At 45.9% G+C, this 26415-nt stretch overlaps 1 protein-coding gene across 1 annotated transcript in view; it reads right to left on the bottom strand.

The window, feature by feature from the left end:
* Positions 1-26415, bottom strand: part of LRP8 (LDL receptor related protein 8) — a 1071653-nt gene that overhangs the window by 215553 nt on the left and 829685 nt on the right. The window contains exons 8-9 of the mRNA XM_086952473.1: positions 21565-21684; positions 21318-21443 (exon numbers count right to left, since the gene is read on the bottom strand). Coding sequence (XP_086808599.1) covers positions 21318-21443; positions 21565-21684 — 246 coding nt within the window. The remainder of the gene's footprint in view (positions 1-21317; positions 21444-21564; positions 21685-26415) is intronic.

Here is a 26415-nt window from a genome sequence, read left to right on the forward strand (position 1 = left end):
AAGACAAGTTTTCCATCTCAATAGGAGATATCTTAAGTTTACCTTTTGAACACGACGAATTTTCAATGTCTATTTTAATTTTTCAGTTCTCTTGTGTTCCTGCTGCTTTAATTTTTGGTGGGATCAGATGTGTTCTAAAATTATGCAAATACCGGGACTCTCTAGTGCTCGTCTTTTTTTGTATGCACATTTGATCATTAGCCTTTGTATTGCATAGTGCACTTAATGCACATTTTTTAAAGGGACTCTTCTTCATGTCCTTGATAACCTGTATTATGTCATTTCTCTATTTGAGAAGTTCTAGATAAGGAATATAGGAACACCTAGGCTTAATCATTGAGGAAAATATGTATTTACCCCATTAGACAATGTCACTGTGTGAGGACATCCATTTAGATTCCCATGGTGTATTGCCACTCCCTTGCAGATTGCAGGCCCCTGCTTGCAGTCCCCTTGTTAAAACCCATGAACTGTTTTTTGTGCTTGATTTGAAGGAAACTAACAATTGTGTTACATTTCCTATATCACTAGGTTCTGCGGGATCTTCCAGAGTCAAAGGAAGAGTGATACCCTGCAGACCTGTGATCAAGACTAAGCCCACTCCCCATCAGTGATTGCTACAGATGAATGACAGATTTCTTGGCTCTACAATTTCTGAAACCAGGAAGTCGCGAGGCTGGACAGCGATCATCAGCGTGTCGTCAATGGTACCTCCCAAGCAAGGCGTTTGCTTTATCGGAAGGCGTTGCAGAAAAAAGAGGAGCTGGTTCCTTGTTTCCCACAGAATGAGAGCTTCTGTCTGTTTGAGCTTTCTACCTGTTTTGTGCTGGAAACCTCTGACAGCGTACAGTCCTTGGGCCCTTGGCCCGAGTTTTGGCCACCCACACACCTCTTTTGCTTTGCTCCAGCGAAAAGGCAGTGCACCCAAGGATCCACATTTGGAAAAAGGCACTACATTCTGGTGCCCATGAGAGAGCAGCTTGAGCGTCCTCTGACACTAAATAATGAGTGTTGGAGTCTGAAAGTGCTGCTGATCTTGAGAGGTTGTTCCTCAGTAGTGCTTGGATCTGCACGAGATGTTTTGTGCCCTTGATCAATGAAGAGCACATCATTTGTAGTGTCTGCCACAAAGAAGAGACACTGGTGCATTGTTTTGAGACATTGAGACTTTCAAGCGAGCTGTGGGTGTTTGCCAGGAGGGAACTCCAACTAAGCAGTACTTTTTCTCATGAAAAGACCTGAAATCGAGAGGCCCAACGCGGAAGAAGACAATGGAAGCGGATTTGATGGACAATAGAAGCCTTCCAAAGAGGCTTATAACGGACTTTGGGCACAGTTGCAAATATAGACTGAGTGATTGCCTATGCAAGGGCAAAAGGATGGTCTGTGGTACTGAAAATTCTGAATCTGTGTTTTAAATATCATGATTCTGTTATGAATTTGGTAACAGCAGACCGTAAACAGTGATTTCAGCAAGTGCGAGTGTTTTCGTCATGTTACACCAATGGATTCACTGTGTATTTGAAGGTTTTGTATTGAACCCACGGGTTCCATCTTGTGCATAGCAGCCATCTTGTGGATTGCCCTTACAGTAGGCCCTCACTGTGGCAGAACAAGTATTTAAGGACATAACCTTAGCATGAGTTTGTGCTGACTCCTGCATGACCTAGCGAAAGCTGACCCTGTTGCTTGAGGCTAACCTTGCCAAGCCTGTTCCTGCCCTTTAGCTGATCAAGATTATAGATCAGAGCACAGGATATTGTAAAGATTTACTACACACAAACGTGCCTATCTTACTTCCATCTGTTCCTGTTCCTGCCTCCACGAGCTATTTATGACATGGAATGTGATCTTACTGTTTTGGGTTTATCCAGCCTTGTCAGCTAGAGAATGTACGCATTATGTGGACATTGCTTATGGCCTGGACTTATCTTGAAAGTGGGTTTGTCATCATACAGTGCTTTGTGTGCACGTCCTGGGAGTGACCAACAATAATGTACTTCAAAGAGAAAATGTGTACCTAGGGCATAATAAATGGTATAAAAGGTCTGTGCGGAGACCATTCAGCAGGCTACCTCATTCAGTTGCTTTAGGTGTGACTGGGCGACGTAGCCTCACAATTAATTGTAATAAAGATGTCTTTTCATATTTCAGATTCTCTGTTGATTTCTTTGCTGCTTTTGAATGGACTACTTATTGGTAAGACCCCTGAGAAGGAGTTTGTGGATTTCTGGAACCACACAGGCTCTCCACTTGGGACCTCTATTAGTTAATGCGCAGAGCCAGAGAGCCACAGAATTGAATCATGGTTGGGGCAGTGGAGAATAGTGACTTGTGTGGGTTTAATGCTACAAGGTCCCAGTCTTATGAGTGACATCCAACTGCCAAATGACAAAATATTAAAAATTAGATCTTTTTGAGAAATTAGAAGTTCTAAAAGTATCTTAGCCTGGCTTCCAGAGTCTAAAAAAAATGCCCCCATTGCCCAGATCAGAAACTGTTCTGTTGCTGGACTCACCTTTGCCACCAGAAGCAAGTCCCCCCTGCAGTGCTAGGCTGAAGCAGAGAGCTTGTTTGGCCTGTGTTTTTGGACAGGAGGGCAAGAGAGCTTGATGCAGTGCTCCTGTAGTCTAGAAGTGGCTGCAACTCACTGTCTCAGCGTTAGTGCTCGGGGTTTATTTGAGAAAACAGCTTGCCTCAAAATACACTGACCCCATCTTATTCCAGCAAGTAGAAGCAGATTCTCGACATGGACTTTGTTGTCCTTTTCAGCATTACGATATAATTCAGTCGTGCTCCATTTAACCCTGTCTTTTGTACACTGACGAGGCTTACGGCTTATTTACCATTTAGAGGGTCAAATGATATTACCGTATTATGCTGACCTTTAGAATTAAAAGTTTTATGCTATCAAATGCTGGCACCAGGGTTGGATTTGGATTAAAATTGTTCCCGGGCAGGCTAAAATAGTGGCCCACATTTGCATATTTCCTTTATGCAAAACACTGCTCCAGCGAAATTTTATAAAAAAGATGAGGGAGGGAGAGGGGGGGGAGCGTAAAAAAAATTCAAGGATTTATTCACACTGGTGAAACACACCTGAACACAAGTGAGGTCACTTCTGCTCAGTCCGCCTGCCCCCGCTCGGTATACACACATTAATGGGCCGAGAGAGAAAGGGAGTGACACCTCTGCACTTTAATAAAAGGGAGGTAATGGGCGCCCATTTACCTCCAGAAAGGCCACTCAAGCACCCACTGGCAGCACTGAACAACGCAGAAATCGCCCAAAGCAGCCCACAGCTGGAACCGGAAACTGGCCCCTCGGGAATTGCCCGAGTGCCCGCATTACCGATCCGCCGCTGGCTGGCATGAATTCTACAGATTTATGTCACATCCGTTGGGTGTCCATGAGGAGTAACACTCACTCTGAAGCAGCGAAGCTGCACACTTCACTGGCACCACACAGCGGTCTTAGTGGGCAGGATTTTGCCATGCAAATATAAAAATGTAGGTGCTCGCTATTCCAGCATACCTGTTTGCTTCTAGAAGTGCCGGTACTCTCATTTAAAAAGTATTGGACCATGATAAAAAGTGTAGGTACTCTCTTTTAAACTGAGGAAGGGCAGTAAAGAACGAATCTCTCCTCATTTGAAACACTGTCCCTGTGAACAGAATGAAAAGCTAGGCTCTGCGAGCTGGAGATTTGGAATGCCATGGGGCTACTGCATTACTGGGGGACCCCTACGTGGTGGGGGGCTCCCACATGCACAAATACAGACAAGAACTATTTTCTGGCCATGCTGTAGCTCTCTCCTTCAGTGGAGAGGTGCTCGGGCTGTTAGAGCAGGGAGCACGTGACCCAGCAGCCTGGAGCCAATTGCTTTCGTGATACAAACAAAACTCTTCGGTGTTTCAATGACGCAGCTAAAATAATTTGTGAGGAAAACAGCTAACTACTTGTCCAGTATTTACAAAGCGTTGTCACAAAAATCACAATCAGGTCCCTGTATTTCATTTCACACCAATAACTGAGAAGAGGCGCCAGACAGGAACATTTTACTCGCTGAGGAAGAGGTCACATTGCTTACTGCTTTTCAGGCAAGACTGGCAAGAACAGGCCCCACTGCCTCAAAACCATTGAACTGTAAGTCCTGCAGCCAGCACATTACTTAGGGAAGTGCTTTCCAAACTTTTTTGACCTGTGGCTCCCTTGACCTAATCAGCAGTTGGCCGTGGCTCCCTACCATTTTCTTACCCGCTCTGAGAAAATGGAACATTGAGGTTGGTCTGTCACCAGCATTATTTTTACACTAAAAAGGCAGGCTCCTCATGAGTGGCTTCACCAACACTGACCCAGAGTGATGCATGTAGGTGCAGGACTATGCATCTCAGTACCTGCACAAAGGCTTCTCGACGCTGCCCCACGCAGGCCTATGCGGAGAAAGCTATGTGCCTGGCTTCAGAACTCATTCACAGCGAGCAAGAGAGGAGCTGGAGTGAACCAGGGCAGGCAGCTACATGGAAGTGTAAAAATAATCTGTCAAACGTTGTGTGCATGCAGATGAGTGTGTGTTTGTGTGTGTGAAAGTGAGAGAGAAGAGTGAGTGACTGCTATTGTGACTTAGAACATAACAGAGTATGTACTCTGCCGTGTGTGTGCCCATTTGCTGCTCCTGTGCACGTGTACGTTCTCTTCGTATTGTTCACAGTGCACTCTTGAGATCTTCTTGGAGTACGTGTGTGAGTATATACGCATTCAATGCTAGCTTACGGGTAGCTCTCTGTCCTTGTGTGCATGGTCTTGTAGATAGATATGTGTAAAAGCTTGACATCGTCTTATTGCAAGCTGTGTACTACTGAACTTGGTGCACATACTCACTGATGCTGTGTGCACACACTCAGATTGTCAGAGCATGAAATCTAACTTTGTTATGTGCACACTCAAAGTCATCTCTACTGAAGGTGTGCACTCACCTTGGTGCAGGCACGGTCACTGAGCACGTGCATACATTCGCCTCCCTCGCCTGTCTAGGCATGCTAACGGCAGTATGTGCACACTTCACATGCTCTTTCTTTGGAAAGTGTGTATCCTGTGTGTGTTTGCAATCTCGAGGGTGTGCACGTTACCTATGTTTACATGCTCTTTGCTCGCGGGTGGAGGCTCTCTGCTCAGAAGTGCCTGCCTTTGTGCACACTTTCGAGATTCTCTCTCTGAAGTGTGTGCACTTTTCTGTGTGCACGCACAGCCATTCAGCGCTTAAGCGTGTATGCATGCTCTTTGCTCCTGTGTGCATGCCTCGCCTGGATGCTAGATGACGTTTGCCGGAGCGCAGGAGCTGCAGTGGCTGCTTTAGAAAGTAAGTGCTGCCTCCTCCCAGTGCTGCTGCCCTCCGCTCCCCGCCCGGGAAGACCATCGGGGCGCCGGGCAGACACTGACCCCAGGGCAGGCGGATGTGCTGTAGGAGGCGGCTGCGCTCCTCTCCCCGGAACCCTTTTCATGCCATAAACGTGATTATCTAAGCTTCCTACCCCTCAGCGCTACAGCGGATTTGGCGCAGAAGCCGGGCATCCTCAGAGCGGACCATCACCACCTTTTCCCTCCTAACGCTCATGCTGCCATTTTCCACATAGTGCACGCGGCGTCCCTGGCACCTCATTATGGCGCACCGGAGTGCCACGGTGCACAGTTTGGGAACCACTGACTTAGGGAGTTGCACAGCAGAATCTCAGCAGTGAAGATCATGAAGGACTAAAATGAAATATAATTGAAATTTACATTACCTGACACTAGACAATGGCAGCTTGGCAGAAAGGCCAGCATCATGAGAGGCTGCCGACCCCAAACTCGACTCTGGCAGCCACGGCTGTGATCCGGACGCGCGCCGCATCATGACCAGAGGCTGCTGGCACCAGTGAACCCTCTCCTGGCACAGCAGAGGCCTTGGTCCAACTCTGGTCAGGACTCGAGCCGCACCTTGATAGAGGCTGCAGGGTGCATGCACCATACCGGCCGGCGGTGCCAGCAGCGGCGAGCTCCACTCCGGCCAAAGTTTAAGAAACTACCTGAGAACTGCAGGCTGCCCCCATTGTGCCCTGGGCGGCCCGCCCTGTCTCTGCATTGGCTAAATATGGGACACATTGTTGCACTCTCCCTAACAAGTCACGTGAATGCCGAATGGAGCCTGCGCAGCTGAACCAGCCCTTGGGGCTGCACCAGTCAGCGCCCCTGTCCGGTTGGCTGCCAGAGCACACGCTACATGCCGCTTTGCTCAATGCAAATCATGGCGCGCAAGCTTGACAGGTTTATTGAGGCCTTATAAATGCGTGACTTTGCATTTCAATGTGTTGTGATGAGGACCACCACACTAAAATGCATTAGCCTAACGCCTGATGCACGGTACTTGGCAGGACTGCCTAGCAAACACAAGCAAGCATGATCGACTTACTTCCTGATTTGGAGGAGCCCGTATGACAGCGAAGGAGTGACTCGGAGGTGAGAACACAGGCATGCCTTTGTTGCAGCACCTGCAGCTACTTAGCATAGGCAGTTGGTGGCAGGATAGGACAGGAAATTCTGTAAGGAGTGGGAGCGGGATAAAAGGATTGTCCCCCAAAAATCTGAAACAGATGCTCAGAGTGCTGATTCAGTGCAACACGTGCCAAAAGCCCACACTTTTTAACTGACAGCTCGCGAGACTGAGCATGGATCTACATGGACAGTGTAAAACACCTGTCCTACCCAAGGAGCATTTCAGTGTCACCGGCTTTTGGATTGATGGCAGTCGGATCCTTCCACTGCTGAGATTAGACCTTTCAGTCTAGTGCAGAAGAGGCACTATTTTCTCCTCCCTTCTTCCTTGTGTGGGGCACGCTCAACCACCGATTGATGAAACTTAATTAGTAGCCCTCCGCAGCAAGTGCTGTGATTGAAGTACTATTTCTACTTTCTTTGTGAATTATGTGCTGCTATGGAACGATTGTTTTATTTGCCTCTGCCTGTGGATTGTAATGATGTGTTTGTGTTTTGTTTACTTTCTGCAGGCTTGATAAAAGAAATGTTTGAGGCCGCTTTTCATCTTTCTTCATGACGGCCAGGCTCTTTTGTTTACTTTGGGCGCCGTGTTTCTGTTTCACTCCTCCTCCCCCACATTCATACCACCTCCCCTCTCCCCCACCCAGGTCAGTTTACATACTTCAAATTATGTATTCAACATGTTGACAAATATTCTGAATCTTCTTAACCCCTTCCGTGCGGGGCATATTCCCCCGCTGTGCTGGTGGAGTGGGGGCACGCACAGCACCCCCATGCTCATGACGAGGTCAGTTCGTCATGAGGCACAGTGCTCGTATGCTCATGACGAGCTGAGGTCGTCATGACCACACCCGTTTGTGTGGAATGCTCGCACAGCAGGGGAATTAGCCCAGCATGCGAGCGTTCCAACGGTCATGACGAGCTCAGATCGTCATGAGCACACGAGCACCGTGGCTCATGACGAGCGGACCTCGTCATGAGCATGCAAGGTGTTAATGTCTTTAATGTCTTGAGTCTCATATGGAGTTTGAGCTGAATATCTACCCAGAGCCTTCCCCAGTGCGTTTAAGAGACAATATATGATCCTGTACATTGCTCGTAGTATGCCCGTCTTGTGTTTCACTCCTTGCCATTCATTCCAGTATGCAAAGAAACATGGCTGTCCCTTCACCGCATGCGCAGAGTCATAAATAGAACCCAGTTGTATCATACCGAAGCTTTATCTGTAGATTCTCTGTAGATTTCTACTAAAGCTATTGGTCTGCTGATCGAGGAACTTTATTGCTAGCTGTAGCATTGCAACAACTCGCCAATGGCAGAGTAGTCCCCCCGAATTCCTTCTTCCTGCTTGCTTTTTTGTTGGTTTTCTTTTTGTCATTTGACTCCCACTAATCTTTGATGTGCCTGAACCTACCTAATCTTTGCCCTGCTTGGACACCATGGAATTTGGTCTTTTTTTCCTGTCTCGTTCTTTTCCTGCGTATAAAAATTCTGCACTACTCGCACATACTCGCATTTGTTATTCCTACCCATTAATATTGTTTTTCTAGCACTAATTGTTCTTTGAGCTGAAGTGGCGTCGAACAAAATCTGTGAGCGAGCGGAATAATCGAATCCGGAGCTTTCTCTTTTGCAAACACGTTCTGCTGGATAGCAAGCTCCATCTAATGTTTTAAAAAAATTGAGACAATACATTTGTCACAACATTTTCTGTTTCTGTATTAATGAACATACCAGACTGGATTTTCTTCTTACTAAAGTTGTGCCCCAGGGCAATAAACTGGAGCCAGCTTATTTCTCATTAATGTTGTGGAGTTTACCTAATTCGATTAGGAGCATATGCACTGCTTGTTATGCTGTGGCAGTTATTTAACTGAGTGCTACACACAAGATAGTATGTCAGGAAACAACTATCATTCAATATTCACAGTTTTCTACTTGTATTTTTGCCAAAACTAAACCAGTGCTTAGTTTAGTGGACTACAGGTTTAGGTCACTTAATGCCCATTGATTAAGAGTCAACAATGTAACTTCCTAATATTATTTCATATCTACCTGGCAAAAAATACACACGCTTGCAGCTTCACCCCATGACTCGCTAAGTAATGAGCATGCTGTACAAAGTTCTACAGAAAAAGACACACAACAGAGTTCTTTGTAATATTAAGGTAGGGAGGGCGTATCTTTGCCAAGTGCGCTAATGTTTACCCGTTTACATAATATATTATGTAATTTTAAAAGGATTATTTATAGGTGTTTTTGTGCCATTAAAGGCAGCTCTAAACAGCACACCACATCATTAAACTACACTACATATCACTCCACAACACAAAATACCATTCCACATAATTATACTCCAAAACACACAATCCCACTCCATTAACCCCTTCACTGCGGTGGTTATTCCGCTGCAGTGCTAAGGGGGTGAGGGGGGCCGCGTGGCGGTCCCGCGCTCGTGACGGAACCGCTCCGTCACGGCACGCGGGTGAGCTGTGCTTGTGATGGAACGTTTCCGTCACGGCCCCACCCGCGCTAGAGAACGTTAGCGCAGGAGTGGAATTCGTGCTGCGCAGGCGCGGCGAGAGGGCCGTGACGGAACCGTTCCGTCACCAGCACAGCCCACCCGAGGCTCGTGACAGAACGGTTCTGTCACGAGCATGGGAGGGGTTAATAACCAGTTTAGTCAATATAATATAATTTCACAGCACATCATGCCACATAATTCCAATAACAAAACTACTCCACTCAATAACACAACTAATCCAATCCAACCTACATAATTCCACAGCACGTCATATACATACACTCCATAACACATAAGTTAAAAACATTGCCATTTACAATGCCAATAGCCTCAACTCCAACAAATGCGAGACCTACTGCATTTCCAAAGCTTGTTCTGACTTGCACTAGGGCCCATGACACACTGGCTACGCTACCGTCCACACCTAATCTAACATTTAAACAGCTTTTTTCAATGTATTTAGGAATCCAAATATGTCCAAACAAACTTTATTTTCTGATCCTGGGTCAAACAATTTATATACAAAGCAGCAACTCTGGCCTTTGTATAATAAGCCAATCTGGAGATACCGTAAAGCACAAGTTACACTTATACTACACTGTGAAAAGCAAGCCGCGTTGGCCAGCAGTCTTCCTTACTCAGCCTGTACGTGTACACCCACACAGATGTGCACACGTTTTCACATTCAACCTGCATGTGGTGATGGTCATCAAATACAGACACGAGTAGAACTGAGTCAATCAAGTATTTATTCCTGCTGAATCATAAAGAGAAAGGCAACGACCCCAGCCACCGCAGCAGCCACAACAGGTGACGGCTTCACTCTGTCCGCACGGCGCTCGCCTTGGAACACTGGTCACGGTGACATTCTAAATGATGTCACCGCGAGCAGTTCCATTACATGCAGAGCTGCCGGGGGGGAAAAGGAGTGGAATATACCACACATCCCCCTTCCCTACGGAATGAGGCATAAGAAACGTACCTTCAGAAGTTGAATGTACAACAGAAATTACATCATCACATACTGCTCCAAATGTCTGGGTGGTCTGGTTACTCTCCGGCTTGTCCCTCCAACCGGGTGAGGGACCGTCCACTGTTCCCTGGGAGGGGGACCCATACTCCCCACAGAATTGCCTTCACACCCACTTTCTCTACAGGACTCTTGCCCGGGGGGTTGATATCTCACTACTCTTCCCAGGTTCCAGATCTTTCCTTCCCGGGTCTTGACGGCATTCCTAAACAATTTAGTGATCTTTGTGGGCCTACTGTATCCAGACCAACTTGCCCTGCCAGTGGGTGTCCTGATCTTAATGTCATCCCCTACTTTAAACCCAGCTTCCTGTGTAGAGTGGAGCCTGTCGAACCTTTCTTTTCTCTCAACCATTGCTTCCCTCTGTCTCTCTAACTCCTTTGCTTCTTTGGAGTGATCCAACCATCCCTTGTGCCAACCCATCCAGCCCGGTGATAGTTTGGTGTTGGGTATTCTTGCTCGGAGCAACTCAAATGGGGTGACTCCCGTCGTTTGGTGCGGAGTGAACCTGTACGCTTGTATCCGCCTCCATACTTCTTCCTTCCAGTTCAAGCCGCTGGTCCTGGCCAACTGAATGCTCTCTTTGAGAGTCTTGTTGAAGCGCTCGACATTGCCATTGGTCTCAGGCTGATACAGAGCGCAACGTTTATGTGCGATTCCCCTCTCCTCAAGGAAGTCTTCCATCTCTTTCAAGCACAGTTGCACCCCATTGTCTGTGAGTAGACTGCTGGGTAATCCCTCTCTAATGAATAAGCCTTGAAGGAACTCAATGACGGCCTTTGTCGTGATTTCACCTACAAACTTTAATTCCGGCCACCTGGAGTACAGATCCATGAGCACCAGAATGTACGGCGTACGCACTTCTCCCGTCAGTGGGCCAACTATGTCCAACGCCAACTCTTCCCAAGGTCCTGATGGTGGTGGCCTGCACACCATTGGGGGCGTCAGTTGTTTCAGCACTTTGTCACTGATGCTACACGGAATACAGTCTCTCACTTTCCTTTCAATGGTAAGGTCCATGTTCGGCCACCAGTAGTCTTCTCTCAACCTTTGCTTGGTCTTGGTGATGCCCTGGTGGCCATCGTGAGCCATATCCACCTGGTTTTCTCTCACTGCCGCGGGAGGTATCAACCTTGTTCCCCTGAACAGACATTTGTCGACTACGGACAGCTCATCTTTGACACTCCAGAATGGCTGTAGAGCGTCGTCCCATTTATCTTCAGCTTTCCATCTGTGTTTTACTCTTTTCCACACCTCATCTAAGACTTCGTCTTTCTTTAGTGCTCCTTTCCATGTTTCTTCACCTATTGCACACACATTTTCTTTTTGATAGTCTTCAATTTCATCTTCCACCACGTCTTGCGTTTCATTCACGTCATTTTCTTCCACCAACCGTGACAAACAATCTGCTGCAAAATTGCGTGTTCCAGGGACATACTCAACGCAGAATGTGTATTCCTGGAGGCCAACAACCCAATGTCTGATCCTGCTAGAGATCGCATCCAAGCCCTTTTTTCCATAAACTTCTACCAAAGGCTTGTGGTCCGTACGAAGAATGAACTTGGTGCCCCACAGAGAGTCCCTGAATTTGCCCAATGCCCAGAATACTGCGAAGGCCTCTTTTTGAATCACAGAGTAATTGCTCTCTGACTTCTGTAAGGATCTTGAGGCGAAGGCTATCGTTTCTTCTCCGTCTGTGCTTACTTGGGTGAGGACCGGCCCTAGCCCCTTTGCGCTTGCGTCGGTGGTGACTACAGTCGCACGATTGGGTATGAAAGACTTGAGGCTGGTTGCTTCTGCGAGTGCATTCTTCACGTCCTTAAACTCTCTTTGACATTCATCCCTCCAGCTGAACACTGTGTCCTTTTTCATCAACTGTTGCATAGCATATGTCCTTCCTGCAAAATTCTGTATGAATTTGCTGTAGAACTCCAGCATACCCATGAAGGACTTGATTTCATCCTTACTCTTCGGGGGCACCAAGTTCATGATGGTGTTCTGGAGCTCAGCTTTCGCACGGATTCCTTCTGCTGTTACCTTATGTCCCAAAAAATTCAGTTCCCTGCAGCCGAATACACACTTTTCTCTCTGTCCAGCACTTGTCTCAGTCTCTTGTCATGTTCCTCATGGTCTTTTGCAAATACTAGCACATCATCCTGGTAGCATAGGACACCAGGAATGTCTCTCAAGATGTTGCCCATGAGTCTCTGGAACACAGCTGCCGCTCATACCAGACCGAAGGGCATCCTCTTGAACGCGCCCATGGGCGTCACAAACGCTGTGAGTTCTTGCGACTCCTCGTGCAGCTTGATCTGAAAATAAGCTGAGGTAAGGTCAAGTGTGGAGAATACTCTTGCGCCCTCTAGCATGCTCATCATCTGGGTGATGTTGGGCAGTGGGAAACGGTTGACTACGACCTCTTTGTTTAAAGCCCTCAGATCAATGCACAGCCGACCCATCCTTTTTCTGGGCGGCCACGATTGGTGCCAGCCATTCTGTCGCTTCCACCGGTTGGATGACTCCTGCTTTGCACAGTTTCTCGAGTTCAGTCTTCACCGCTTCTTGGATGGCAATGGGTAGCTTCCTTACTTTGGCTACTACAGGCTTTGCGTTTTCTTTCAGTTTGATTTTGTGGCAGTAATTCTTCAAACACCCAAGTTCTTCCCTAAATACCCCTTTGAACTCTGTCACCAAATCTTCCTTTGACTCTTGCACTTCTTATATTAAGATTTGGGGATTACTATTGGGATTGAGATAGACCCCCAACTCCTTCTGTGCCTGCCAACCCAAAATGTTATCACCAACAGTAGACACATAAACCTTGGACACTGTTGTCCTGTCCCTGTATTCAATAGTGTCCCAGAAATAACCCTTCATAGAGATGGGGTGACCTGCATACCCCCCAGGCCTTACATCCATCCTTCTCAAACTAATCCTCCCCTTGGACACCCGTGAAAATTCCTTTGCACTGATGATTGTTATTCTTGAACAGGAATCAAACAATACCTCTAATTCCGTACCTTTTACTTTAATTGTGTCTTTAGGACTGCAGACCTGACCTTCACCAACTTGCACGACTATTTCATCACATATAGTGTCCTTGGGACCGCAGATCTGACCTTCACTTACTTGCACCACTATTTCGTCGCATACTGTGTTTGTCCTATCCCTGCTCCGCCTACTAAATCCCTGTCCACTCCTGCAGTATTGCCTGAAATTACCTTTTTTTCTGCACTTGTTGCATGTGAACTTGAGGGCAGGACACTCCTTGTCATTGGCCATGTGCCCTTGCTTCCCACATCTATAACAGGCACCCTTGAATGACCATCCCATTTTGTTCTCTTTCTGCTCTTTACCAACTATTTTCTGGCCTTTGATCACAGACACAGCCTCACATTCAGTCACGACTTCGCTTACTTTGGGTTTGTCTTCGCTTCTTTTCTCACCACTGTCCTGTTTGATTTCACTGACACACTGCAGCATGTGTTCTACCTGTTTTGCAACTATTAAGACCTCCCTCAGCTTTTTTCAATGTATTTAGGAATCCAAATATGTCCAAACAAACTTTATTTTCTGATCCTGGGTCAAACAATTTATATACAAAGCAGCAACTCTGGCCTTTGTATAATAAGCCAATCTGGAGATACCGTAAAGCACAAGTTACACTTATACTACACTGTGAAAAGCAAGCCGCGTTGGCCAGCAGTCTTCCTTACTCAGCCTGTACGTGTACACCCACACAGATGTGCACACGTTTTCACATTCAACCTGCATGTGGTGATGGTCATCAAATACAGACACGAGTAGAACTGAGTCAATCAAGTATTTATTCCTGCTGAATCATAAAGAGAAAGGCAACGACCCCAGCCACCGCAGCAGCCACAACAGGTGACGGCTTCACTCTGTCCGCACGGCGCTCGCCTTGGAACACTGGTCACGGTGACATTCTAAATGATGTCACCGCGAGCAGTTCCATTACATGCAGAGCTGCCGGGGGGGGAAAAGGAGTGGAATATACCACACATCCCCCTTCCCTACTGAATGAGGCATAAGAAACGTACCTTCAGAAGTTGAATGTACAACAGAAATTACATCATCACATACTGCTCCAAATGTCTGGGTGGTCTGGTTACTCTCCGGCTTGTCCCTCCAACCGGGTGAGGGACCGTCCACTGTTCCCTGGGAGGGGGACCCATACTCCCCACAGAATTGCCTTCACACCCATTTTCTCTACAGGACTCTTGCCCGGGGGGTTGATATCTCACTACTCTTCCCAGGTTCCAGATCTTTCCTTCCCGGGTCTTGACGGCATTCCTAAACAATTTAGTGATCTTTGTGGGCCTACTGTATCCAGACCAACTTGCCCTGCCAGTGGGTGTCCTGATCTTAATGTCATCCCCTACTTTAAACCCAGCTTCCTGTGTAGAGTGGAGCCTGTCGAACCTTTCTTTTCTCTCAACCATTGCTTCCCTCTGTCTCTCTAACTCCTTTGCTTCTTTGGAGTGATCCAACCATCCCTTGTGCCAACCCATCCAGCCCGGTGATAGTTTGGTGTTGGGTATTCTTGCTCGGAGCAACTCAAATGGGGTGACTCCCGTCGTTTGGTGCGGAGTGAACCTGTACGCTTGTATCCGCCTCCATATTTCTTCCTTCCAGTTCAAGCCGCTGGTCCTGGCCAACTGAATGCTCTCTTTGAGAGTCTTGTTGAAGCGCTCGACATTGCCATTGGTCTCAGGCTGATACAGAGCGCAACGTTTATGTGCGATTCCCCTCTCCTCAAGGAAGTCTTCCATCTCTTTCAAGCACAGTTGCACCCCATTGTCTGTGAGTAGACTGCTGGGTAATCCCTCTCTAATGAATAAGCCTTGAAGGAACTCAATGACGGCCTTCGTCGTGATTTCACCTACAAACTTTAATTCCGGCCACCTGGAGTACAGATCCATGAGCACCAGAATGTACGGCGTACGCACTTCTCCCGTCAGTGGGCCAACTATGTCCAACGCCAACTGTTCCCAAGGTCCTGATGGTGGTGGCCTGCACACCATTGGGGGCGTCAGTTGTTTCAGCACTTTGTCACTGATGCTACACGGAATACAGTCTCTCACTTTCCTTTCAATGGTAAGGTCCATGTTCGGCCACCAGTAGTCTTCTCTCAACCTTTGCTTGGTCTTGGTGATGCCCAGGTGGCCATCGTGAGCCATATCCACCTGGTTTTCTCTCACTGCCGCGGGAGGTATCAACCTTGTTCCCCTGAACAGACATTTGTCGACTACGGACAGCTCATCTTTGACACTCCAGAATGGCTGTAGAGCGTCGTCCCATTTATCTTCAGCTTTCCATCTGTGTTTTACTCTTTTCCACACCTCATCTAAGACTTCGTCTTTCTTTAGTGCTCCTTTCCATGTTTCTTCACCCATTGCACACACATTTTCTTTTTGATAGTCTTCAATTTCATCTTCCACCACGTCTTGCGTTTCATTCACGTCATTTTCTTCCACCAACCGTGACAAACAATCTGCTGCAAAATTGCGTGTTCCAGGGACATACTCAACGCAGAATGTGTATTCCTGGAGGCCAACAACCCAATGTCTGATCCTGCTAGAGATCGCATCCAAAGCCCTTTTTTCCATAAACTTCTACCAAAGGCTTGTGGTCCGTACGAAGAATGAACTTGGTGCCCCACAGAGAGTCCCTGAATTTGCCCAATGCCCAGAATACTGCGAAGGCCTCTTTTTGAATCACAGAGTAATTGCTCTCTGACTTCTGTAAGGATCTTGAGGCGAAGGCTATCGTTTCTTCTCCGTCTGTGCTTACTTGGGTGAGGACCGGCCCTAGCCCCTTTGCGCTTGCGTCGGTGGTGACTACAGTCGCACGATTGGGTATGAAAGACTTGAGGCTGGTTGCTTCTGCGAGTGCATTCTTCACGTCCTTAAACTCTCTTTGACATTCATCCCTCCAGCTGAACACTGTGTCCTTTTTCATCAACTGTCGCATAGCATATGTCCTTCCTGCAAAATTCTGTATGAATTTGCTGTAGAACTCCAGCATACCCATGAAGGACTTGATTTCGTCCTTACTCTTCGGGGGCACCAAGTTCATGATGGTGTTCTGGAGCTCAGCTTTCGCACGGATTCCTTCTGCTGTTACCTTATGTCCCAAAAAATTCAGTTCCCTGCAGCCGAATACACACTTTTCTCTCTGTCCAGCACTTGTCTCAGTCTCTTGTCATGTTCCTCATGGTCTTTTGCAAATACTAGCACATCATCCTGGTAGCATAGGACACCAGGAATGTCTCTCAAGATGTTGCCCATGAGTCTCTGGAACACAGCTGCCGCTCATACCAGACCGAAGGGCATCCTCTTGAACGCGCACATGGGCGTCACAAACGCTGTGAGTTCTTGCGACTCCTCGTGCAGCTTGATCTGAAAATAAGCTGAGGTAAGGTCAAGTGTGGAGAATACTCTTGCGCCCTCTAGCATGCTCATCATCTGGGTGATGTTGGGCAGTGGGAAACGGTTGACTACGACCTCTTTGTTTAAAGCCCTCAGATCAATGCACAGCCGACCCATCCTTTTTCTGGGCGGCCACGATTGGTGCCAGCCATTCTGTCGCTTCCACCGGTTGGATGACTCCTGCTTTGCACAGTTTCTCGAGTTCAGTCTTCACCGCTTCTTGGATGGCAATGGGTAGCTTCCTTACTTTGGCTACTACAGGCTTTGCGTTTTCTTTCAGTTTGATTTTGTGGCAGTAATTCTTCAAACACCCAAGTTCTTCCCTAAATACCCCTTTGAACTCTGTCAACAAATCTTCCTTTGACTCTTGCACTTCTTATATTAAGATTTGGGGATTACTATTGGGATTGAGATAGACCCCCAACTCCTTCTGTGCCTGCCAACCCAAAATGTTATCACCAACAGTAGACACATAAACCTTGGACACTGTTGTCCTGTCCCTGTATTCAATAGTGTCCCAGAAATAACCCTTCATAGAGATGGGATGACCTGCATACCCCCCAGGCCTTACATCCATCCTTCTCAAACTAATCCTCCCCTTGGACACCCGTGAAAATTCCTTTGCACTGATGATTGTTATTCTTGAACAGGAATCAAACAATACCTCTAATTCCGTACCTTTTACTTTAATTGTGTCTTTAGGACTGCAGACCTGACCTTCACCAACTTGCACGACTATTTCATCACATATAGTGTCCTTGGGACCGCAGATCTGACCTTCACTTACTTGCACCACTATTTCGTTGCATACTGTGTTTGTCCTATCCCTGCTCCGCCTACTAAATCCCTGTCCACTCCTGCAGTATTGCCTGAAATGACCTTTTTTTCCGCACTTGTTGCATGTGAACTTGAGGGCAGGACACTCCTTGTCATTGGCCATGTGCCCTTGCTTCCCACATCTATAACAGGCACCCTTGAATGACCATCCCATTTTGTTCTCTTTCTGCTCTTTACCAACTATTTTCTGGCCTTTGATCACAGACACAGCCTCACATTCAGTCACGACTTCGCTTACTTTGGGTTTGTCTTCGCTTCTTTTCTCACCACTGTCCTGTTTGATTTCACTGACACACTGCAGCATGTGTTCTACCTGTTTTGCAACTATTAAGACCTCCCTCAGAGGTGGGTCATCTTTCAACCACAACTCTTCGCGTACTCGTTCCATCCTACACGCTAGCACAAACTGGTCCCCGATCCTCTCCTCACTTGCACCACCAAACTTGCAAGTCACAGCTAGCTTTCTTAAATCAGACACAAAATCTTCAATAGATTCCCCTTCCTTATGTACTCCTTTCCCAAAATGGTATTATTGTGCTTGTCTTGGGGAGGTAGTGCAAATTTTATTTCTTCAGGCTGACTTCCAGCTCATTCAGACCCCTTGCTTCCTGCGCCACTAGGTCTGGGAGGTGATCCAAAACTTCTTCCCCCTCTGCTCCTAGGTAGTATGCCAAAAGGGCTACTTTTCTTTCTAACCCAAGATTTGGGCCACACACAGTAGCATAATTTAAAAACACTTTTTTCACTTTTTCCATTGTATTGCAGAATCCCCTGGGTTAGTTAGGAAGAAGGGTGGAGGTGTTACACTCTGCATATTTTCTCTGTCCCAGGGGCCCCTCCCTAAAAACACAGTAGAATACGTGTACTTTGGGGTTAAAGGAGGTGTGAGGAAGTGTAATTAAACCGGTAACCGAAACAGAGTGTTATACATGTACAGATCACAATGAATAGTCTGAATAAGCTGGCACTGTAACACTACTGGCGGTGTGGGCAAAAACTTTTTGAATCACTGGGTGGCACTGTGGCACCAAAGTCAGCTCCCACTGAGGTGAATTTTGTACTTGAAATAACTGGTCTGTTGTCATTCATGTGCAGGGCGTCACCAGTCAATAGACGGCCAACCCTCTTCACTTTCTTTCCTCACAAAGCAGTAGGGCTGGTCCAACAGAGTCTATTTCCCTGTGGAACAGATGACAGGAAGATCGCAGGGAAAGCGCATGTCAGTCAACAATCTGCACGGAGGTGAGGATTTTACTGAGGATGTATTACAACTAAGATGTGACGCCTGGAGCTCACTACTGTTCTCAGGAATCTTAGCCGCAAGGCTCTGTCACGCGCTGTTCTAGTCAGCAGTCACCTCAAAGTCAGCTTACCTCAGTCAGAGCATTATACCAAAAACCCAGAAAGAGCCCGTTTCTCCACTCTCTGACGTGGTCCAGCAGTGGCAGCCGCCCCGCCTGATAGTCACGCTGCGACTCACCGCTGGTGTCCAGTCACGCAGCCACGCTCCGTCAGCACCCCACCTGCAGGTTATACGCGTTGGCCACTTTGCGCTCCACAGACACTTCTGGCATTCCGCACCGCCTCCTATTCCCTTTTCTCGCAGTCAATACTCTTCACAGAGAGCACAGCTAACTTTCCTTCACTCCTCCGCCGGTCCCCAACTCTTATGTGAGATCCGCCACAACTTCACACTCAGCCTGCTCTTTGCATGCCGGTAATTGAGCAGGACGACTCACAAACTGCTGACACTTCACGTAAACCACGCTTCTTCCGCTTTTCCGATGGTCACAGCTGATGCCTCTCACACGTTTCACTTTCAGCTGATGACTCACCGCCGCTCTATTCCACAAGTCGCTTGCAGTACACTTTTCCTTCTGACTGCCTCCGGACTTCCTTTTAATTCTCTTCACTGTGCTTCTTGATCTCACAAGCGTGTTGCGGTCGCTGTCCCTGGTTGACCCTCGTCGCTAGTGTGGTGATGGTGATCAAATACAGACACGGGTAGAACTGGGTCAATCAAGTATTTATTCCTGCTGAATCATAAAGAGAAAGGCAACGACCCCAGCCACCGCAGCAGCCGCAACAGGTGACGGCTTCACTCTGTCCCCACGGCGCTCGCCTTGGAACACTGGTCACGGTGACATTCTAAATGATGTCACCGCAAGCAGTTCCATTACATGCAGAGCCGCCGGCGGGGGGGGGGGGGGGGTGCCGGAGGGGGGGATTGAGAAGTTGAAGATACCACACTGCACTTAGCCACTTATTGCAGCAGCACAGCAACTAACCTGATTAAAAAGTTGACCCTGATGATTACAGCTCCAAACTATTTAAGTAGAGAGCGTACAGAGGATGAAACTCCAGCAGGGAGTCGTATGCCACAGCGGAAGTCCAGAAATCAGAGGTCCAAAAGTGAAAAAAAATCTTTTTTTAAATGGGTTAGAGTCCAACTTCATATGCCACAGAACATACAAATGTTGCATTATGGGAACATTTGGGGAAAATAATGAATCTCAATTTCCCTTCTGCATTCACCAGTGTAGGGAACTCTCTTGGGGCAGCATAACAGAAGATCGGGATATTTGTGGACCAGAAATATGCACCTACTAAAAATATTACAGAATGGGCTGCTACCTACAAGGTGTTTGTAGTTGACAGGACTGTCACTTGTCTGGGATCTAGTGGTCTGTGATTCAAAACTTCCACAGCAGGATTTCAGCAGGTCGACTCAGTCCTCTGTCTGTTAGTCAGCACGTTCGCCCCACAGGGTGAACACGCACCCTACAGACAACATGCTGTGTTACTGGTACCTTGAATCGGGGGGAGGGGGGGCATAGTATATACACATGAGGATGCTAGTGGGAGGGGATACAAGTTTATCTATTCTGCCTCCCTAGTGCCCCAATTCAATAAAAATTGAAATCAGCTGAGGAATAGCTAGTGAGGCGTTTATGAATTCTAAACATTACCATTTTTATGGAGCGCCCGAGAGCTACTTGGAGACAATTTTGCTCCTGTTGCTGATTTGCTTTTTTAATACAACAATATTAGCCAGTGGCAAAGCTGTCAATAGGCTCCTTTCACTGGAAAAGAACACGGTTGTTAGACCCTAATGGAACTTGACAGCAGAGTTAAAGCACTTTAAAGCACCCGCGCCATGAAAATGAATGTGGGGGTCACTGCAATGGAACATGCAGTACAAGACCCTTCAGGGGCGCAGCGCATGCACTCCAAGTGTGACAGAGAAGTGTTATTTTACGTTAAAAAAAGTAATATAGCGCTCAACTCACCAGGGGGCATCTCGGGTGAAGTGTTGAGAAGGGGGGGGGGGGGAGGAGGGGGGTCGTCAGAAAGCTAAGGGATGAATCCCTGATTTCTAATAACAAGACACAGTCGGACTTTCCACATCAACACTTGGATGTACACATAGGTATCTAGATGTTATGCTTGAAGATTTTGGCAGTAGATGAGAAGATCCAGTTTCTCACATCTATAAAGGATACTTACAACATACAAGACTTCATGAAAAGCCACATATCCTCAACGAAAACCCTTCATTGGCAAATCATGGACACTGGTGTTCTGTGCAAAGTCTACTTTTGATGCCCCTCATTATTTTTGCAACTCGTGAACCAGTCCTTGCTATCCTCTCCATAAAAAGTAGCAATTGACCATACTCATCTTTTTGTAAGATCTGGAGGTGGTGAAGAGAACTTTCACAAAATCTATAAGCACATCTCTAAACTAATATGCACCATTATCAAACGCCGTCATACGTAAAGGTGGAAATTGGCTACGCAACAACATTTTTTACTCATAGTAATAATGATCTTACGTATACTAAGCAACGACAGCATAATACTCCATCTTCTTTTACAACCATATGAGGGGGTTTACATACTGGTTGGCAGTACACCCGTAGTAGTAGGTAGCATCTTACCCACAGCCTTGCAGTTCTTGGAGTGGCTGTCCATCTCGTAGCCCTCGTAGCATTCGCACTTGTAGTCGCCCTTGTAGTTGATGCAGATTTGGCTGCAGGCATCGGGGTTCTCACATTCATCGATGTCTGAAAGGAAGGTGCAAAGGTCATCAGTGCATCAAACTTTGCATCAAACCACAGAGAAGCACCAGAGAACCTGTGACCTGCATAGAACCAATCAAACATGGCGGAGAAACATGCAAATTACCTCCACACGTCTTCTTGTCCAGCAGCTTGTACCCCGATGGACATTCGCATTCATACCCAAGCTTCAAGTCTTTGCATATGTGTGAGCAGCCGCCATTGTTGGCCTGGCATTCGTTTATACCTGCAGGAGGAAGAACATCGTTAACTTTGGACCAGTGGTTCATTTGTAAAAACCTAAGTGCCGGGGCTCTCGTCTGCAGGCAGCTTGCACTAGCTGATTTCACCTGTCAGCACCGCCTATAACAAAACCAAATACTAACCATGAAAGTGAGGAGATGGTGTGGCATAATGGCCAAAGGTGCTGACTTGAGAGCTGTTGAACCAGGCTCAAGTATCAGCGTCAGCTCAACACCCTGTGATTTTGGGCACATCACTTAATCTCCACGTACCAACCAAAACATCTGTTCATGAAAAGTGCTGGTGTTGATAATTAAGTGCCGGTGCTGAGCACCTGAAACCCCTGGCTCAATGTAAGCACAGCTTTGAACACAATCACAAGATCGCCAAACAAAGGTAAGACAAACGCATACACAACAAGACTCTCTTGGGTCGCCCACATTAGAAGAGCTTTGAGAAAGGACTGTGTTAACCAGTGACACCCAACTGAATCCAGGGTGTCACTAAAAGATGTCACCCTAAAAGAATTTGGAAGCATTCCTCTCTCCAGATGGAATAGTTTATAAACAGCCACGTTCCCTAGGTATGAGCATCGACACACAGATTTGGTTAAATCTCACAACAGGCCACTTGACATATTGACCCACAGATACATTGTGACCAGAATATCAACTCCTAAAATGTTGTCAGGTAAGTGCAGATTTTTTATGCTTTGCTCTGCTGTGGCAATATTTTGGGATTCAACATTATGATTACAATATATCTGCAAGTCAATGTTTGCACTGCAATAGTGTGGAGCACAACCACAATTTTACCATAAACATCCACAGCATTATTCAATTATATCTCTCACGGCAGAAGGTTCTGATAAAGCAGACTGCACTTCATGGTCTGAACTATAGGATCCCAATTAAATGCAAACAAATATGGCCCAGGAATGATCGTTCCTCCTGCCTCCACAAGCTTCTGCTGAAGAAAATGTAATTATAAAAAGTAAATGAATAGATGCTCGCTCCCCGTTACAGCATGTTGGGATAATGTATCCCTCCAGTGCGAACTATGCCATGCGGGTGGGTATGGATAGATAAGAAGCTTTGTGTGCTAAATTAATGATGCTGACAGCTTTGGTGTACTTCAAGAAACGGAAACTGGGTTCAAAGGTGAGTGATTAAAGAAAATACCTAAAGACAAGCGTGAAGTGACACTTTGCTGACACAGTCACCTTCATTTATTTTTATTTAATAATATTCTAACCTGCAACCTGTTACATCCTTGCAAATGTGTGTGCATACATCATTTTACTTTGAAAATTAGATGTTTTATAATATTTATTTTTCTATTGGCATTTTAAAGTTGACATGAGTGGGCCCATGTGCATGACTCTATTTTGAAATGAATGTTGTATTTCTGCTTGCTGTGCACAGTAACACATTTTCAGTTTCAGGCACAAGAGTCAACGTTCTCAGTTAGGAATGTTATGCTTTATTAGCTTACACTTTGAAGGTCGTAGTCTAGCCATTAATTTGATTAGATGATTCCCACCACCTGCCTAGGGTGGGAGGAGAGGAGGCGAATACTCCTTAGTGAGATGTCGTGAAGGTCGCAATGATGCAAGAAACTGACATTGTATTATCCATGAGAAGGAGGCTGAAGCCAAGTGCAGAAGGAGGACTGGGTTTTGATTGGTCTTGCTCGATGGAAACCTGCAAGAGGCATCAGTTGGATGTGACTGCATGTTTTAACTGTGTGAAGCATGTTAGTTAGTTATAGTTCCTGCCTATGTCCATCTTTTCCTTCTCGAGATACTTCTTGTTCTAATCAGAATCTTCATCTGATTCTTATTTTAGGCTGTTTTGACTGCCACCTGCTGTTTCTGAGTTCTCTGGCTTGCTGCAACCTTAACTTAGTATTAGCGTGTTTCCTTTAAGGGAAACAAAACATTTGCATATTTTATCCGTGAATACTTCTTTTGAAATTGCTGATTTGAACTGACTGAAATACCTTCTAATATGCCTGATTCAGGTAATATTGACTGACAATTAACAGATTTTATTTTATTTGAACATTACTAATTTCTTATAAACCTTCATGATTTACAAACGTACCCCCTTATGTCATTACTGTGGGGCAAAATCTGCTTCACTACATGTCATTGCAATTTTATTTAATTTGTGATTCCATCCTCAGTTTGAGCAAAAGTTCCATCCTAGTGTATATAGCAGAGTTTTTACAATACGCCAAGATTGCTTGATACAAAGTCCATCCTTATTTAGTCCCGCTATCAAATCTCAGTCTCCATACAACTTGTCCGAAAGGCTTATAAATGTGCTTTTTCTAAGTAAATCTGGTTCCTATGTTGTCAATTAGCTTCAGCCCCATGTCTACTGGTCCCAAAGATAATGCTCCACCCCCTTTTGTAGACTTTTCCCTATTTGGGTGTTGTGTATGTATGTATGTATGTATAGGCATTTATATAGCGCACTACTTACCCAGAGGGTCCCAAGGCGCTTCGACCGCTGCGAAACCCTTCCTGGCTTCCCTTAGAGAAGGTCCCTTAATGGGTATCTCCAGGGTGAGACCAGGCATCCCCGGCGGTCTTGTGGGGCCGTTAGTGAAGATGAGGCAAGCTAATGCCCAGAGTTGCCGAGTGTGATCGCTGATCAGAGTGGGCACCGAGGTGAGAGAATTATCGAGTCCGCTGACCCTGGTCCAGAAACCTGCCGGGCCGGGAATCGAACCCTGGTCCCGGGCCGTCCTCTGCTCTCGGGTCTGCCGCCTCTAACCAGTGAGCCACACTTTAAGGCATTCCAGCAACACAAGGCAATATATTTTTTGCAGATGTATTCAAAGTCATCTTGGCCAACATTGGACCAACATGAGACTGTTTACTTTGTTTTTTGAAACGCGTTCTGAATTCTTGTTTGCACACGGAATCTTGAGAGAGGACCCCGTGACTAGCGGAGGGGTACCATTAGACGATCTGATGGAGCCAAGTGTCCAGTTGTTTCTAGCCTGTGCATTGTGGGCAATCTCCTCTCTGCTTCTTTGTCCCCGCTTTGCTAAAAGCACAGCTCCAGTGGAGTACTCTAACTGGGTGACATCAGTTCATGGGAGGGGCAATGGGTTTATAAGCCTGAGTTGCACTGCTTGTAAGTAAATAAATAAATGAATAAATAGCGCTGTTTGAAGAATTGTACAAGGGGCAGTGCAGATTTATGTGCTCTGAGATGATGTGTGTATGTATATATATATATATATATATATATATATATATATATCTTACCTACTGGCGGTCGCCAGTAGGTATATATAGTTAGGATTTTTTTTAATAGGGATTTCTGAAAATTCTATGTTGAATAACTTTGGCGTTGATGGACGGAATTGGCTGAAATTTTCAGGAAAATGGCACATTTTGTTTCTGAGCGTCCCCTGAAAGTTTGGGGGGGTTTCGTCAAGCAGGGGCCGAGAAAAAAGGGGGGTCCGAAAACGTGCTTTTAACATTGAGTTTTCCATAGGGCGGTTGGACTCACTTTGAGCCCGAACGGCTGAATGGATTTCCACCAAACTTGGCAAAATTGTAGGGACTGGTACCCCGATGTGCCTTTGCTATGTCTCAAGATATATGCTCCAGTGGTTTTTCCGAAAATTAACTTAAAAAATATATATTGGGCTACATTGGGCTATATATATGTTAGAGCCCAAATGTAGCCAAATGTAGCCCAATGTAGCCCAAAGGTGGCCACCAGAGACAAAAAAAAAACCAAATGTAGCCCAAATATCAGCCAGATGTAGCCCAACTATAGCCCAATGACAGAATGTCCCAGAGTGTCCTAAAGAACAACTAGAGCGCTAACAGTCTTACTTATGACAAAAGTATGGCACACCTGAAGTAATCTTGATTGGAACAAAGTGTTAACACTTAAAATATTTAATTTGCAAAGGAACAAAATGAGGGGGTTCATTTTGCCATAGAAATTATGATTATTGCTGAAGAAAGAAAAATTAGGGCACATTTTGAGTGACTTCTCAAATCCTCTTATATTTCATTAAAAAAATTCTGATATGCAGTCTCCCAAGATGGCCACCAGAGACAAAAGAGCCCAAATGTAGCCCAAATATCAGCCAGATGTAGCCCAACTGTAGCCCAATGACAGAATGTCCCAGAGTGTTCTAAAGAACAACTAGAACACTAACAGTCTTACTTATGACAAAAGTATGGCACACCTGAAGTCATCTTGATTGGAATAAAGTGGTAACACTTAATACATTTAATTTGAAAAGGAACAAAATGAGGGGTTTCATTTTGCCATAGAAATGATTATATATATATATATATATTCACTGAAAAAAACATAGGTTATAGACCATATATAGTTAGGAATTAGCATTTACAAAACCTTGAAAATTCACTGAAAAAACCATAGGTTATAGACCATATATAGTTAGGAATTAGCATTTACAAAACCTTATTTTACTCACACAAAACCATTGAAATTCGCATATATAGTTAGTTGCACTAACTATATATCGCACACCCGCAATCCACTGCTGATGATGTCACATATTACATCATTCATGACATGGTCAGTGACATCACTGATGACATCTCAAATGACATCAATGATGACAACATCCAGTGACTGTATGTTTCTGTAAAGTTAAAATATGTCTTACATATTGAAGAATGAGTGGATGTATAAGTGTCTGGATGAAGGATTTAGTAGGTGTATGACTG

The sequence above is a fragment of the Lissotriton vulgaris genome, chromosome 1_1 (genome assembly GCF_964263255.1).
Source record: "Lissotriton vulgaris chromosome 1_1, aLisVul1.2, whole genome shotgun sequence".
Lineage (NCBI taxonomy): Eukaryota > Metazoa > Chordata > Amphibia > Caudata > Salamandridae > Lissotriton > Lissotriton vulgaris.